The sequence below is a fragment of the Schistocerca americana genome, chromosome 3 (genome assembly GCF_021461395.2).
Source record: "Schistocerca americana isolate TAMUIC-IGC-003095 chromosome 3, iqSchAmer2.1, whole genome shotgun sequence".
Taxonomy (NCBI): Eukaryota; Metazoa; Arthropoda; class Insecta; order Orthoptera; family Acrididae; genus Schistocerca; species Schistocerca americana.
Window position 1 is genome coordinate 649,871,486 of NC_060121.1, and position 17,205 is coordinate 649,888,690.

The 17,205-nt window shown below is 38.1% G+C and overlaps 2 protein-coding genes across 5 annotated transcripts in view; one reads left to right on the forward strand and one right to left on the reverse strand.

The window, feature by feature from the left end:
- The window catches only part of LOC124607014 (methionine adenosyltransferase 2 subunit beta-like), a 68,792-nt gene extending 54,786 nt beyond the window's left edge, over positions 1 to 14,006 (forward strand). The window contains exon 6 of the mRNA XM_047139173.1: positions 13,952 to 14,006. Coding sequence (XP_046995129.1) covers positions 13,952 to 13,991 — 40 coding nt within the window. The 3' untranslated portion in view covers positions 13,992 to 14,006. The remainder of the gene's footprint in view (positions 1 to 13,951) is intronic.
- Positions 1 to 17,205, reverse strand: part of LOC124607013 (translation factor GUF1 homolog, mitochondrial) — a 128,570-nt gene that overhangs the window by 35,393 nt on the left and 75,972 nt on the right. For all 4 annotated transcript variants that reach the window (XM_047139168.1, XM_047139170.1, XM_047139169.1 and 1 more), the window contains one exon: positions 16,130 to 16,267. In XM_047139168.1, coding sequence (XP_046995124.1) covers positions 16,130 to 16,267 — 138 coding nt within the window. The remainder of the gene's footprint in view (positions 1 to 16,129; positions 16,268 to 17,205) is intronic.

The window sequence follows — 17,205 nt, forward strand, 5'->3', positions numbered from 1 at the left end:
AACACCCCGCAAAGTCACTGAGCTATTATTGTTCTGCATCATAATGTGGGCTCCATTCTCTTTATCAGCATCACCTACTCACTCTTACTTGCATTGAATTCCACAATCTTACTTGCATTGAATTCCACAAAGCATACAGTTGGAACATTCCTCTTTATCTTCAGTGCCTTTGTTGGATAATTTCACGAGTAATTGGGAAATCTAAATTGGATTTCTCTTACATGTGCTGAACAATCTGCTTCTCCAATTCATGGGACCTTTCCTGATTTGGTCTCATGAATATTTGGTGTGTGAACTGGCGATGTAATTTATTCTTCGCATGACATCTCCTATGAACATTTGCTTCCCTGCCATCAAATTTTCTTTCAGCTGCAAATTGGGTTGTGGCTCTGCTTCAGGAAGAATGATTAGCTTAAAATTAGTGTCGTATTGTCTGCATGAAACAGACTGCAGACTCATAGATCCATGTTTCTCAACAGTCATGGCTACGATCTGCATCCATTATTGATTTCAATAATTTACTGCCCTTACAGCATTATGCAAACTAAATGACAGCAATATGTTATCCTCTCAGCCCCTAGTGCTGGATCAGCAGAAATTGGACCACTTCAGGCTAACAGTGTGCATCATCATTTGTTGCCACCCTTGAAAATCAACAGTGCTGTTGAACTTCGTGTTTCATTTATTGTACCGTATTTTGCACGCTCTGTGCAAACATATTCATGTTACAATTACTTTCTCTCCTGTAGAAATGCATATTATTGCAGAGTATTTGTCCATATAGTCAGTTCAGTTCCCACTGCACTTAGATTCAGGCAAATGGCAGTTTAAATGTGGTACATGTTCACAGAAAACGAGGTATGGGAGATGCATTCCAATGGCCGGCAGAATGGTGAAATTTGCTGCCAATACACCCCAGCCCACACTTCTGAAACTGTCAAATTAAAGCTGCGCATGGCCTAAACTATCAAAGCTTCATCTGTAAACGTAAGTTGACCCTTCATTGACCTCAGCAAACAAAGCATTATCTGCAAATGTAAGACAACTCTGTATTTTTAGAATGATGAATTTAGGAAAAAGCATTGTCTTATAGCTGGGAAAATACAGTACATTGAACTGAAGAGAGAAGCACAAGACAGGGATATTTGCTCAAGTACCTGGCACAAAACAGAACAACTATGGATGATCATATCTGTGTTGACAACAGATGCACTGAAACATGGGACTGGCACTATACAGTCACATAAAAATCTGAATAGGTCAGATTCAACAATACCACAAGCATCTCAAAACCTAGTGCCAGCTTACATTAGCTATTTTCGGATAGAGTAAGAGGCAATGGTGGTAATTTAGGGTGTTTAGGGTGTTCAGAAGTTCCTTATGTTTCCTCCTCTTTCAGGGTACCAAAGTTTGTGTTTTATAAACTGTTACTTGTATATTTTCACTTACTAACCTATCTTATTGAGAAAACTGCAAAACAGCTACATCAATGGGTCATCTATCTTAATAATTTTTACTACTTTATTTAGAATGAGCCTTGCTGATGCGTTATCACATTTCCCAATGTGCCTTGATGCCTTTGACTGATATGAAACTTTGGCATCCCTTCAGTGCTCTTCACTCTCTTTTCTCTGCATCACAATTCACTACACTGCACAATGTCATCCTGCAGCCAACAGTTATCTCATATTGTAGGGTAATTCTCAAAGTAATCCACCCACATGAGAACTGCCTCCACCGCAAATAATGCTGGGACATAATGTAGATGAAAAATCTCACTCAGCACCATTCATACTGTGTATCGACACCAACAGAGCAGGCAGTTCATGTGCATTTCCCCTTTGTGCATAATCCATTCATGAATCTACAACATGGGCTTTACTTCAACATTCACGAGAATGGGTCTGTATCAAATACATAGTATATGCATGTGACTATTGGGGATATATGTGATTTCCAATTTTCTATCCATTGCCTGCATAACACCTATCACAGCAAGAGTCACTTTCATGAATTTTGACAAAATTCTCCACTGTCAGTACCCCATGCATCTCTTTCAAAAGTTCAAAAGTGGCAGTTGAATGAGACAGCATTCTCACAGGGAGTGCTGATCATTCTTTTGGCCACATACTACGTCACTTTTCTCCATGGTTGAAGTACAGCAGAACATGTCACAGTTCTGTTCTACTGTGCAGGCTCCCAGACACATACACAGATAGATTGTGGCATCATTATGGGGCAGTGAGAGCAGCACATGGTTCCTGTCACGGCAAAGAGTGAGGAGTTTACTTAACACCACAATCACCTACGGCAATTAGAAGACAATTCCGCCAACTGCCTCACCATTGCACAGCACCTACAGATGACACACATGACACCCATTACAGCTGAAACCTATGCAGCTACACTAGTATGAACTGCACCCACCCTTCAACAATTTGCTGCTTCTGCTTCTGTTTCTGTCACAGCCAACACAAACCAACACAACTAGAGCAATCATGGAGTGGTGGTTGGGTATGAATGAAGATGAATGAGTCATTGTCACCAAGCCAGCCTGTCACACCACCTCTGGCACCACTGGCTGTAGAACTTACACCCTAACATGTGTTTTATGCTACCCACAACTTTGCTTAAACTAGTCAGCACCAAGTTACATTCACCAGCTCACATCCTGAACAAATCTGTTATGGGGATATCAATCAAAATATTGTCCAGCAGAATTTCAACCCAATGGTCCTGTGATGGGATGAGGGATTTCATATTACTTAATAAAGTGCCAGCATAAAACTCAAACCTCCGGTGCTGTGTTTAAGACTATATCCCCAAAAATGCCTCTGCACGTGCAGCTACAACTACACTTCACTAGCTTTCATCTTACACCCGGAAATGCTTTCTACAGAAGTATATACTGAGGTGACAAAAATCATGTACACAATGTATAAAAGGGCAGTGCATTGGTGGAGCTGTCATTTGTATTCAGGTGATTAATGTGAAAAGATTTCTGATGTGATTATAGCTGCATGACAGAAAGTAACAGACTTTGAAGGCAGAACAGTAGCTGGAACATGGAACATTCCATTTTGGTAATCATTAGGGAGTTCAATATTCTGAGATCCAAAGTGTCAAAAGTGTGCCGAGAATACCAAATTTCAGACATTACTCTTGCAATGGACAACTCAATGGCCAACGGCCTTCATTTAATGATGAAGAGCAGCGGTGTTTGTGTAGAGTTATGTGAGCTAATAGACAAGCAACATTGCATGAAATAACCAAAGAAATCCATGTGGGACATACAATGAACACATCAATTAGGACAATGCAGCAAAATTTGGAGCTAATGGGCTATGGCAGCACACAACCGATGTGAGTATCTTTGCTAACGGTACAACATTGGCTGCAGTGCCACTCATGGGCTTATGACCCATGTCTTTTGGACCCTAGATGACTGGAAAACTGTAGCCTAGTCGGATTAGTCATGATTTCAGTTGGTAATAGCTGACAGCAGGATTCAAGTGTCAGACCCCATAAAGCCATGGACTCAAGTTTTCAACAAGGTGCCATGCAAGCTCTTCGTGATTCTATAATGATTGGACTCTGTTTACATGGAATGGACTGGGTCCTCTGATCCAGCAGAACCAATCATTGACTGGAAATGGTTACTTTTGGCTACTGACAGATCATTTGCAGCCAAACAATGATAGATTTTTGTAGGTGACAAGGTGCCATGTCATTGGGGCACAATTGTTTGCGATTGGTTTGAAGAGCATTCTGTACAATTCGTCCAAATGATTTGGTCACCCAAATGGCATGGCATGAATCCCATCAAACACTTATTGCACATAATCAAGAGGTCAGTTTGTTCACAAAATCCTGCACAGCAACACTTTTGCAATTTTGGAGGGCTATTTGACAGCAAGGTTCAATACTTCTGCAGGGTCCTTTCAATGACTTGTTGAGACCATGTCACACTGAGCTGCTGTATTGTGCAAGGCAAAAGGAAGTCCATGTGTTAGGAGGTTTACCATGACTTTTGACACCTCAGTGCACTAAAGGCATAACCTCCACAATTTTTATTTTTCACTTTTGCCTTGTTGCAATTTCTAGCTTCCACTGATTTCCCCATTATGAGATTAATTAATACTGACTGGGGGGAGAAGGTAGGGGTACTTTGAATGCCATCACGACAACAGTTAGTAAGCCTTGTTGTTGTTGTTGTTGTTGTTGTGGTCTTCAGTCCTGAGACTGGTTTGATGCAGCTCTCCATGCTACTCTATCCTGTGCAAGCTTCCTCATCTCCCAGTACTTATTACAACCTACACCCTTCTGAATCTGCTTAGTGTATTCATCTCTTGGTCTCCCTCTATGATTTTTACCCTCCACGCTGCCCTCCAATGCTAAATTTGTGATCCCTTGATGCCTCAGAACATGCCCTACCAACCGGTCCCTTCTTCTTGTCAAGTTGTGCCACAAACTCCTCTTCTCCCCAATTGTCCTTGTTATGTTTTCAAATTTCTTTGATTTTCATTTCATGGTCATTTCAAGAGTAGTATTCAGGAGGAAGTGATATGTTGTCCAACTCTTTTTGACACATACATTCTCAGACTTTAACAGTAAACATCTCAGTGATGCACAATGACTGTCTTTTAGCATCTGCCAGTGTAGTTTGATGATCATCTCCGTGACACTCAGGCATTTAGTAACCAAATGCTGGACAGCTACACTGGAGTTTTAGATCTCCATTAACCCTACCATATAGGAGTGCCAGAATGATTAGCATTTCTCTAGAATCAGTCGAACAAAGATTTTGTAAGTAACCTCATTCACTGGTGAACTACATTTACTTAGGATTAACATTAATGGAAATTACTGGATGGAACAGTACTGAAAATAAGAGAAAGGCAACCGCTCACCTGTAGTGATCTGATGTGTGGGGCACACCGCACATAACAGGAAACAGAATGCACAGCAGCTTTCGAGCTCTTGATCTTTTTCTAATAAAGGTACACACATTTACATGAACAACTACAAAGGCACCCACAATCACTGTTGTGGCCATGGCGAAACTGATTATTGATTACTGAAAGCAGTTGCCTGGGTTGATGGAGGATGGGATGTGGTAGGGAAGGATGCCTGAGGCCAGGAGGGCATAGTGAGTCAAGGCTTTTGACATTTGATTCTGTGGCTGCACAACAAGATGAAACAAGCTGAGAGGGTGGAGCACATAAGAGATATAGAGAGAGGGTGAGGAGGGAGAAGGAGCGGGGCGGGAGAAATTAGGAAGGTGGAGATGATAGAGACATGGAGGGGAGAGAAAAAGGGAGAAGGTGGAAAGTGGGAAGGAATGGGAGGAGAGAGGGGGGAGGAAGAGTTGTGGGAGAAGGCAGTACATGATATGCATGTGGAAAGAGTGGTAAAGGCAGAAGAGAGAAGGGCAAACATAAGGTGAGGTAGTGGGAAACAGGTTAGTGAAGTTTAGGATCCAATGGTGCATGAGTGCAGAGACAATTCCCAATTTTGTAGTTCAGGGAAACTTGTGCCGGAGGGCAGTATCCAAATGGCTCATCTAGTGAAGTTATTCGACACATTTGTGTTGTGGTGTGCAGCATGTTTGACAACTGTATGGCCAAGTTGGTGGTTTGCCATTCATGTGAGTGGACGGTTGATTACTTGTCATGCACACATAAAATGCTGTACAGTAATATACCTGGGCCAGCCACAAGGGAATGACCATGGGGTGCAGAATTGGGATAGGGAGGATGAAGATCATTATGCAGGTTGGGTGGGCAGTGGAAAACAACACTGGGTACTATGGGTATGATTTTGGGTGAGATATCCCTCATGCCAGGGCATGACAAGAGGCAGTCAAATCCCTGGTGAACGATTTGGTGAACTTTTCACAGCCAGGATGATGCTGGGTGATCACAGGAATGCTGGTTAGTGGCTAGTTTACTGGTGTCAGAGGAGGAGATGGCACACGGGATTGTTCATGGGTGAGCACTTGATGTGAACAGACATATTTATGGAGCTATGTGAGAAGTGGAGATCAACGTCTAGGAAGATGGCTCATTGAGTTATAAAGGATCAGATGAACTGGATATGGGAGTAGGTGCTGAGATAATAGAGAAAAGAGCAAAGGTTGACACTACCATATGTCCAGATCATGAAAATGTCATTAGTGATTCTGAACCGGACAGGGGTTTTAGGTGTTGACTGTATAGGCCCATAAATAAGTTAGCATAGGACGGGGGGAGGAGGAGGAGGAAGAGGAGATTAGTGTTTAACGTCCTGTTGACAACAAGTTCATTAGAGACAGAGCACAAGCTCGGATTAGGGAAGGCTGGGGAAGGAAACCAGCCATCCTGGCATTTGCGTGAAATGATTTAGGCAGATAACGGAAAACCTAAATCAGGATGGCCGAAGATAAGTTTGAAATGTCATCCTCCCAAACACGAGTTATAACGAGTCACTCTCCTCTAATGCCCCCCCCCCCCCCCTTCTTAAATATAGAGACAACTGATACCATGTATATGATCGATTCTTGTGTAGGTTAAAATTATTTCAGCTGTTTCATTAAAAGAATTCATGTAATTTGGCATATGATGTATTGTATTTCAGGGTAAAATATATAAAAAAGAAATTAATGTGTAACAATCGATACGTTAATAACAGTTAAAATTGCATTTCTTTTAAAAATATTTGGAATTATGAAATTTCTGGTATACTTAAAATTCATATTGTTAATTGTACAATCTAAATCTAATTATTAAATTTATTTCTGATTTATTTATAAAATGATCATATAATTTGGTGAAGATTCTTCTTTGGTATAGAAAGTTTGTAAACTCTTTTGCTTTGTTAACTTTTTGAAATAATGGGAGTACCACAGAATGTAGGTTGTGGTCGGCATGCCTCATATGGAAACGCATCTATTTTGCTAACTTTGTCTCTAATAATGTAATTTGTGATGTGACAAAAATGGAGATTGTGAAGTCAGTGTGGTATAGAAGAATGGGATAAAATAAAAATATATTGATAGCAACAGACAAATTTTCATCAGTTATTTGGTGCAACAAGAACCCGCAATGCTAAATCGAAATTTTCAGCAGCAAGAACGTACTCCTAGACACAACACGACTTTGAGCCATCGACAACAACAACAACGAGATAATGAAGATAAGTAAAAAGTTCTTATTTTGTATATTGTACACCTCTCGAAGCTTTTGAAAATAGTGATGATATTCAAACAGTGAATTTAATAGTGATGTGTGGGAGGGTAAGATTACAAGTGGTGTTGTCAGCCTTAACTTGTTGTCTGATAACAAAGTTTTGTCTGTTGCAGAAGAAGAAAGGATACTTATACATCATTTACAGTTTTTATATACAGACGGAAACTCCATTCACCTTAAGAAAGAAGACCAGAGAGCTGCCCAACAAAGTCGCATCAACAGTGACGAGAATTTCATATGATATCAACAATGACGGACCGGATGAATTTAAAGAAGACTTCACTTTTTTTTTTTTTTTGGACTCATGTGATTGCTAGAAAAATGATTAGAGATGAGGGTAGTGGTGATGAAGTGAAAGCTGTAAGACATAGCCAAATAGCCAAGACATGTTTAAACCAAGTGAAAGTGTACAACGCACAGTTAAAACTGACGTTATGCAGTTGATTTCTGGCAAAATTGAGTGAAAACAATGATAAAATGGACTGGGTACAATACCAAATAGACCAACTTAGTAATGAGGTTTCGGAACTAAAAGATGGGTTGTCAGAGGGATTAAAAAGTGTGAATGAAAAAGTCGATGTATTAGAAAATAAGTTTATTGTTTTGGAAAAGTGTTCATGGCGCAATTTGCACAGCAAACGAAGAATGTTGATGACATCAGAGCTGAACAGAAAGCCATAGCAGAAAGAATGGAACATAACTTTAGTAGTTTAGATAAAAAAAAATTTAATGTTGAAAACAGTATGCTAACTGATGTAAGTGTTTTAGATCAAAAAATTTCAGTAGCTCAGGAATTTCATTCACAACAATATGTCTTCAAACAACTTTGCATGGTCCAACATTCCAATAAAAAGTTTTCCAGCAGACAATTTACATCCAGTGGATTTTCTACACCACTGTAGGGATAGTTTTGTGTCAGGCATGAGTGACGACCAAAAGATTAAATTTGTTAAAAGATGTCTTGAAGGCAAAGCTCTGTTGAGGGTAAATCTAAATTTAAGTCAGTGGGAGAAGTATAAAAGTTTTGAGAAAAGTTTTTTAAATAAATTTTGGTCAGAAAATGAACAAGGGAGAATTAAAAGTGAATTTTTGAATGGTCCAAAGTCCAAATAATAGGAATAGGGACGATACACTGACAGAATTTTGTAAGAATCAACTTAAGAAATTAGCACACCTTGACAGGCTGTTAGACGAAATGACATTAATTGATGCACTAAAAAGAAGATTACAAGAAAGGTTGGAGTGGGATTTAGTACACAGGCCTGATGATTGTCTAGTACAATTTTTACAATATGTAGACAGGCTGGATAGAGCATTAGAAAGAAACATGTACAATAATAACCGAAATGATAGAGATCACAATGGTAACAACTACAGAAACACATATGGTGGTAACTTCGATCAAGGTCAAAATGGTAATAAGAGACAGAAATTTTGAACCTCAGCAGAACAGGAATAATGGGGATAACCATGGGCAGTATAATAGGAGAAACTATCATAGAGGCAACTATTAGGGAAATGGTGGTCTGCCTCCACAGTTTTGGGGCGAGGAAACACAACAAGTACAGGACCCCCAATTTACACTTGCAATTAGACATCTACATCTACATCGGTACTCTGCAAATCTCATTTAAGTACCTGGCAGAGAACAATAACAATATTAATAATGTGGCACAAGTATCTGAAGTTGAACAGAAGGAACATGTGTCTTCAGAGTGTGTCTGAATCAGCATTCAGAAGCAAAAGCAGCAACATACAACCAGTTTGCTATGTTATTGCTGTTTATGATGGCAAATGGTACTTAGGATGTGTTGCAGAGTGCTGTGAAGCAGAAGGTGATGTATTTGTGAACTTCATGGCACCAGCAGGACCAGCAACATCATTTCATTGGCCACATTTGGCAGACAGGTGTTGAATTCCTTTTGAACATATTCTTATGACAGTTCCAGTTCCTACCACAGTGTCAGGAAGACAGTACAATTTGCCACTCAATGTACAGAGTACAGTAGCTAAAGTGTGGGAGAACTTCTGTTCGAAGCACAATCGACTGGTTTTTAGCAGTTAAGGTGCAGTAAACATTAATGATAGGTTGTGTTAATCTGTCTATATGTTGTTGCTTAGTGATTAAACAATTGTGGGAGAGGATAAGAAGAGGCAGAACAGTTTACGATATGTTTTTACAAAATTGCGTTGTGGAACAATGGCCACATCACCAAATACATCTGTCAACTTCCATTGTACACAAATGTCTTACAATAACATGCTGAAAGTTTGAGATATAATCATTATGGTCTATTTATGCAGTGTGTGAAATTTGGCTTGGATACCATTTGCCCCTTTTGTGCTACCACACTTCGGAAATCCATGTTTTTTCAGGTAATTTTTCAAATTTTTGTATTTTCGTGGGCATGTAACTCAGTTTTTGTGACTGATATGGGCATGATGAGTTCTGTGTGTGTTTTAGGCTGCACTAAGCTTACCACAAAAAAATTTATACCCTTTTTGAGTGATTATATTTGGCATAGGGGGCACCTACAATATGTACCTTTTAATGTATTACATTTTTTTAATCACATTTTGAAATTTTTTATTTTCCCTGATAAATATGTTGTTGGTGTTTTGATTCATGGAGTGTGTTCACTTAATGGGTGTTACTGGGTTATAAAAATTTCACTGGACTGTGTGGAAGACCTGAAGTTGGGTCTGAAGATAGATTGCCAGATGCGGGTTGCAATTTCTGGGTCACGCCACCTTCTTTCATAAGCCATAATTCTGGAACTAATTGGCAGGGGAACTTAAAAGTTTGTACATGAGTGTTCCATACTTAGTAGCATTGGTGTGCTAAATTTCAGCCAAATCTGTGACTATCAGCTGGAACATTTTCTCAAATTGGTTGAATTGACATGGAATGATCCAGGTACGATTTTGTAAACCGTTTGGCAAGCCTTATAGTCTGTCACAAAATATTGTAAACACTCTGTTTCCAAATTCTGTGAGGGGGATATTATAATGAGTCATCCTCTAACATTACCCCCCCCCCCCCAACTTTTTTTAAATCTTTTTAATTTTTTTTTAATGTAGAGATAACCGATACCATGTATACTATCGATTCTTGCATAGGTTAAAATTATTTCAGCTGTTCCATAAAAAGAATTCATATGATTCTGTATATGATTTATTATATTTCAGGCTAAAATGTATATAAAATAAATTAATGTATTACAATCGATATGGTGTTCTCCAGATGGCAAAACAGTAAATCAGATTGACCATGTTGTGACAGATCAACATTTCACTTCATTTATAAGAGGTGTCAGAATGTATAGAGGAGCTGAAATTGGCTCGGATCATTTCCTAGTAGTACGAAAGATGAAAATAAAGATGATTTGGAATCAACAACCAAAAGCCACACCAAAACCTAATTTAGACATCGAACGACTGAAGGAACTGTCTGTTAAAGAAGCCTATGTGATTGAAATAAATAACCGATTTACAGCATTCCAAGAAGCTGAGGAGGAAAATAGTGTTGAGAAGGCTTGGGAAAGAATAAAGACTGTAGTAACAGATGCAGCAGAAAGAACACTGGGCAAGAAAGAGAAAATGAAGAAACACAAATGGTTCAATGAAAAGTGTCAGAGAGCAGTAGAAATGAGGAAAGAAGCCAGGATGCTATGGCTGCATAATAAGGAGAGTGAGGACAGGAGGGAGATGTTCAATGCGGTTAGAAGAGAAACAGCAAGAGTTCTGTGAACAGAGAAAAGGAAATATCTAACTGGAGTCCTAGAATCTATAGAAGTGGAAAGCATGAATGGAAACTCAAAGAAGTTGTTTCAGTATACAAAGAAAAGTAAGAGAGGTTATCAAAGTGAAAACCTATTCATAAAAGATAAAAATCAAAATATGCTAATGCAGCTGGAAGGTATCCTAGAAAGATGGAAAGAGTATTTCTCAGAAATGTTAAATTCCACTGATCTGCACATAACCATCAATTATGCAATGTCTGAGAGTGACAGCATTAATAATGACGAATGTAGAATCACAGAACAGGAAGTGATCCACTCCATTCAAAAGCTCAAAAACAACAAGGCAGCAGGTGAGGACCAGATATCAGCAGAGATGTTAAAAGAGGGCGGAAGCAAACTACACAAAGAAATTTATAACCTTATCACAATGATCTGGAAAACTGAAACACTGCCTGAAGAATGGAAAACTGCAATAATTTGTCCCATACACAAGAAAGGAAACAGAATGGAATGTGGAAATTACAGAGGAATCAGTTTGCTGAACATAACATACAAAATCCTGTCAATGAACATTCTGGAAAAACTTAAACCTTATGCGGAAAACATTATTCAGGATTACCAGGCTGGATTACGAACAAACCGCTCCACAAATGATAATTTGTTTACTATACGACAGATCTTTGAGAAATACTGGAAATTTAACAAAAACATCCACTGTCTCTTCATTGACTTCCAGCGAGCCTACGACAGCATCCACAGAAGTAGCCTCTACAACACCTTACAAGAATTTAGTATACCCAGTAAAATCATTAGGATGATACAACTGTGCATGGATGGCTCCCAGGCAGCAGTGAAGTTCAGAGGATCCATATCCCCCACCTTTCCAATTAAAACAGGCTTATGACAGGGGGAAGCTCTTTGATGTGACCTCTTCAACCTTGCATTAGAGAAAGTGGTTCGGGAGAGTAATTTACATCTATACAATGGTCTCCGATTCAAACATAGTGAAGTAAAACTCCTGGCTTATGCAGATGATATAGTGTTGCTGAGTGAAACTGAAGAAGAACTGAAAGACATGTACATATCTCTCAGGCACAGTGCCAGCAAAATAGGGCTTTTGATTAACCAAGAGAAAACCGAAAGTTCACCAGTTTAAATAACTTGGATCACATTTCAACAGTAAAAATATCATAACAATGGATATAAATGAAAGAATAGCCTCAGGGTCAAGATGTCTGTACTCACTAACCAACCCACTCAGAAGTAAAGTTTTGTCAATCACCACAAAGATGAAGATATACAACACTATTATCTGCCCCATAGTACCGTACGGTTCAGAAAGCTGGATGCTTACAAAGAATGAAAGAGAAAAACTGAATGTTTTTGAAAGAAAGGTAATGAGAAACATCTGGGGACCTGTGTTGGAGAATGGCATATGGAGAATTCAAAAGAACAATGAAATTTATCAGTTAATGAAGCAACCCACTATCATCCAGAAACTAACAAGTAGGAGACTGCAATGTGGACATGTGGCCAGAATGGAAAACAACAGTATCTCCAAGAAAGCATTTGAAGGAACTCTCCAGGCAACAAGACCATTGGGCCGACCTTGTACAAGGTGGAAAGATGACATAGAGAAGGACATCACAGTATTAGGAATTTCCGCAGGGTGGAGAGAGGCTGCGAGAGATAGAAGGCGGGGGAAGCAGATCGTTGATGCAGCACATGGTCTACAGGGCCTTTGATCGCTAAGAAGAGAGAGAGAGAATTGATATGTACTACCAGTTAAAATTACTCTTCTTTTGAAATTACAAGATTTCTGGTATACTTAAGATTCTTGATATTAATTGTACAATCTAACTCTAATTATTAAATTTATTTCTGTTTTTTTAAAAAAATAATGATATAATTTGGTGAAAATTCTTCTAAGGTAAAGAAAGTTTGTAAACTCTTTTGCTTTGTAAACTCATTGGAATAATGGGAGTACCACAGAATGTAGGTAGTGGTGGGCATGCCTCAGATGTAAACATATATATTTTGCTAACCTTGTCTCTAATAACGTAATCTGTGTGTGACAAAAATGGAGATTGTGAAATCAGTGTGGAATAGAAGAATGGGATAAAATAAAAAAAAAAAAAGATATTAATAGCAACAGGCAAATCTTCATCAGTGATTTAGTGCAACAAGAACCCACAATATTAAACCAAAATTTTCAGCAGCGAGAATGTACCCCTAGACAAGACTTTGAGCCATCATCGACAACAACAATGAGATAATGAAGATAAATAAAAAGTTATTATTTTGTATATCTTACACCTCTCGAAGCTTTTGAAAATAATGAAGATATTTAAAGCTGTGAATTTAATAGTGATGTTTGGGAGGGTAAGATTACAGAGTCCAGTGTGCTAACCGCTGCGCCACCTCGCTCAGCAGCGTAGGATGGGTCCATGTGAGTACCCATGGCAGTGCCTTGGACTTGTTTAAAGATTTGTCCTTTTAAAGTGAAATAATCAGGAGGATGTTGGGAAACGTAGGTTCTAATGACCATAAGGTTATTTAGCTGTGGGATGTTGGCACACAAGGACGTCACTTCCACAGTGACCAACATGGAGTCTGGTGGTAACATGACAGGAACTGTGGAAAGGTAGTGAAGGAAGTGTGCTGTGCATTGAATGTAGGATGAGAGATTACGGGCAATAGTTTAGAGGCAGAGATTCCTTCTACGGGAGAATCTTCTGTAGAAAGACTTGTCTCACTCTACCCCTTTCTCCCCTCCTTGCCTTGTGCGTTCTTCCCTACTATTTCCTCACTTTCAGCAGCCCAGGTAACTGCTTTTAATCATTAATAATCAATATTCATTCTTGCTGTGGTTGCAGCAATGTACATTTTAGCGGCCGTGTGCTTTTGTGTTTGAATGTGTGTACTTTTATTACAAAAAAAGCAAGAGTTAAAAAGCAAATGTGATATTGTTTTCTGTTACAGGTTTCTATGCTCCATACATAATTCCACAACAGGTGAGTGATTTTCCTAGGATTCTTCCTGTGAATTTCAGTCTGGTATTTGCTTTCTCTACAACTAGTTTAACAAGGTTGTTTTAGGTCACTTTATATACACATTTATAGATATTTTATTATGGTTCTTAATGTTTCCACAACTGATTGACAGTCATGAAACTGAACATTAATGAATTCTTCCACTCATTTATGTACACTATGATACATTTATTTATGCTGATAGTATGTTATGTTCTGGACATGAGTAAATAATAAAAAAAAAAATTATGCTGATGGTCACCTGCAAACTCTGTGTTATACAGCACTGATCTGCAGTTATTCTCCCACATTATTATTACATTAATTGTGAACTTGGTTAAAGATCAGCTCCCTTTTTGGATGTTTTTGTGTTACTTTGTAAATGGACATTGAAAAGATACAGACAAATTCAGCATTTGACAAACATTAAACTTACAATTTGTCAAATTTGTTATTCACACATTTTCAGTGTCATTGTGTAACCATTCATAGAGTGTAATGTTGATTAGTGTAATAATGCTAGTGTATGCCGAAATGGGGAAAATTTTTTTGGATCTGTTTTATGTGGGAATTTATTATATTCATTGCCTCAACAATTTTTGTTTCAGTATTTGCTTATCTTACTATTCCTAATTTCTACTGCTTCTGCACTTTATTAAGTTAATTAATACTGGTTGCCTTACGACAGTGTGGTTTACACTGTAATTGAGGTATTCTACTCATTACATCCATGAACAGCAAGTGAGGACTGCTTACATGTCTGTCAACATATCTGCTCTAATTAACACCCAGTACTTAAGTTTGTAGTAGATAAAATTCCAGTATTCCGAATACACTTTTAAGAGTGGAAATACTAATTCTAGCTTTTACAGCTATTACTTCATTCCTAAGGGAGGAATGAGAGATAAGTTTGGAAAGACTGGAAATGAGCGACAGGTTATTGAAGCCCCAGGATGTGGCAGACCCACATGTTACGAGAATTGAGGAGAAACAAAAATTTTTGTTTGCTGAAGATAAGTAATGGACAGCTGTTGTGCCTCCTTGCAATTATATAGTTTCCTGAAATGAGTCTTCCTTTTGATTCAATGACTTTAATTAATTTAACATTATCTTTGACATTTCTCTGTAAGCATATCTGTTAGCAGAAAAAAAGGTGACTATATTGTCACTATAGTACAGCCGTACATATCATACAAACATATGTTGGGAAGAGGAGGCAGCTGGTGCAGTGAGCGTGATGAAAGTGCTGTAACGCTTAACTCAGTGAAATAGTGACAAAGTATTACCATGTGAAACACAATGGACAGCTGTTGGCAGATTCAATAATTTTGAACCACTGATTCAGCATCCAGAAGGTTAAGCCAATAATGACCAAGGGCTATGACTTGAACCATTGATCAATAATTGCTATTATGCATTCAATGAAATAGGCAAAGTCATCCAATACTGCACACAGAGAGATTTGTTTAAGTGAAATGTAGGTGAACCAAACAGCCATTCACTGCTCACTGTTCATCGTAGGAGGCATTCTCAACAGTGTCAATCTTCTTAGTTAGGCTTTATGGAATTAAAGGAATAGGCATATTCTCTTCTTCATCAAAGCACAAGAGCTCTGTAATGATGCTTTGGGCCCATGTGAAATGTTTTGTCACTGTTCCCCTTCAACCCCTTCACTTAACATTTCGATGAATATGACCACTGGTATAGGGCATTAGTGAACTATGCAGATGCACAATCTAAATACACATACTTCAAAAATGAAAGTCAAAATCATCCAGTGCACTGCAGCACATGTCAAGCAAATCATTGGCTTTACAATGTAAAACTCACTTATAGATTCAAAAATATGCTTAAATAACTACAAAAAGAACACAAACATCCAGATCATTACTAAGGATACAAATTGCAAAGTTTGAGGGAATTACAAACAAATTAGAAACACATAGTATCATAAGATCTCCCATGCAGCAAACAAGAATACGAGCTATTCGAAAGAAAATATATCTAGGCTTAACTTTACAGTCTCATAATGTTAATGGAAACAATTTCATAAAAATGACATTTGTCCAGGTTTTTCTTGTGATCAGCAGAATTATCACTGGGATCGTAAGTATTACATAAAATATACCTGGAGTTATAATTGTCCCCATGACTGTTGGTTCTTGTAACTCAGCTATGATTGATGTAGGTGGAAAGTGAGAGGGATTTGAAAATAATATCTCTTCTCCTCCATAATGTTTAATGTTCTTTTCTCCAATTATTTTGGCTGCAATGGAACAGTGCTTTAGAATGAAGGGTTAAAAAGATTTTTTTGTTATTCTAAACAAGTAAAACAGCAAAAACTATATATAATTAGCAGAAATTTAACTGCAATTATTATACACAAAAAAAAAAAAAAAAATATGAGATGTACAAGAGCAGCCCAAGTATCAGCAATTAAATGTTGCATTTTTTTGCTTTTGCCTCTTCCTCATAAATAAAGTGCCTGGTCACTAGAATATCCTCAGCTTTCTTTCTCTATTCAGTGAAATTTGCTACTTGTTTTGTTAAATGCTTGCTGATCTTGTTCGTGGATGAATGATGACCTATATATGTTTTTTGGTCTAATAACTACTCTCAAGATATTTCAATTAATGAATTGTGTCAGTGTCAATACCTGCACATCATCAATCTGTCTTTGAATAAATTATATTTTGGCATTTTGTATATAATTACGGTAGGTATAAACTGTGAACAATAAACTTAATGTTTTACATTTCTACATACACTGAAGCAATCGACACAAAATGATAACAGTGTAGCTAACAGCAATATTCTGGAAGAAGTTCTTAGCACCTGGGCACAGTTAAGCAATTAATTTACATCTGCATCTACACACATTCCAGAAGCCACTGTACAGTGCATGTCAGACGGTATTTTGTACCGGCATTAGTGGTTTTATGTGCTATTCGAATCTTGTTTTGAGTGAGGGGGAAAAGAGACTGCCTGTAGGCTTCATTAGGCATGATAATATCTCTTCTATTTCATGATCCCTACACAAGATATACAGGGTGTAAAAAAACTATGTATTCAAAATTTTTGTGTTTAGAAGAGATAAAATGAAACTCTTTTCTATGTGACAAAAATACTACAAGTACTCAGGTTCCCTACTAGGGGTTCATGGAGGATCATTAGAGACAGTTTTCAGACTGCCCTGTGATGAAT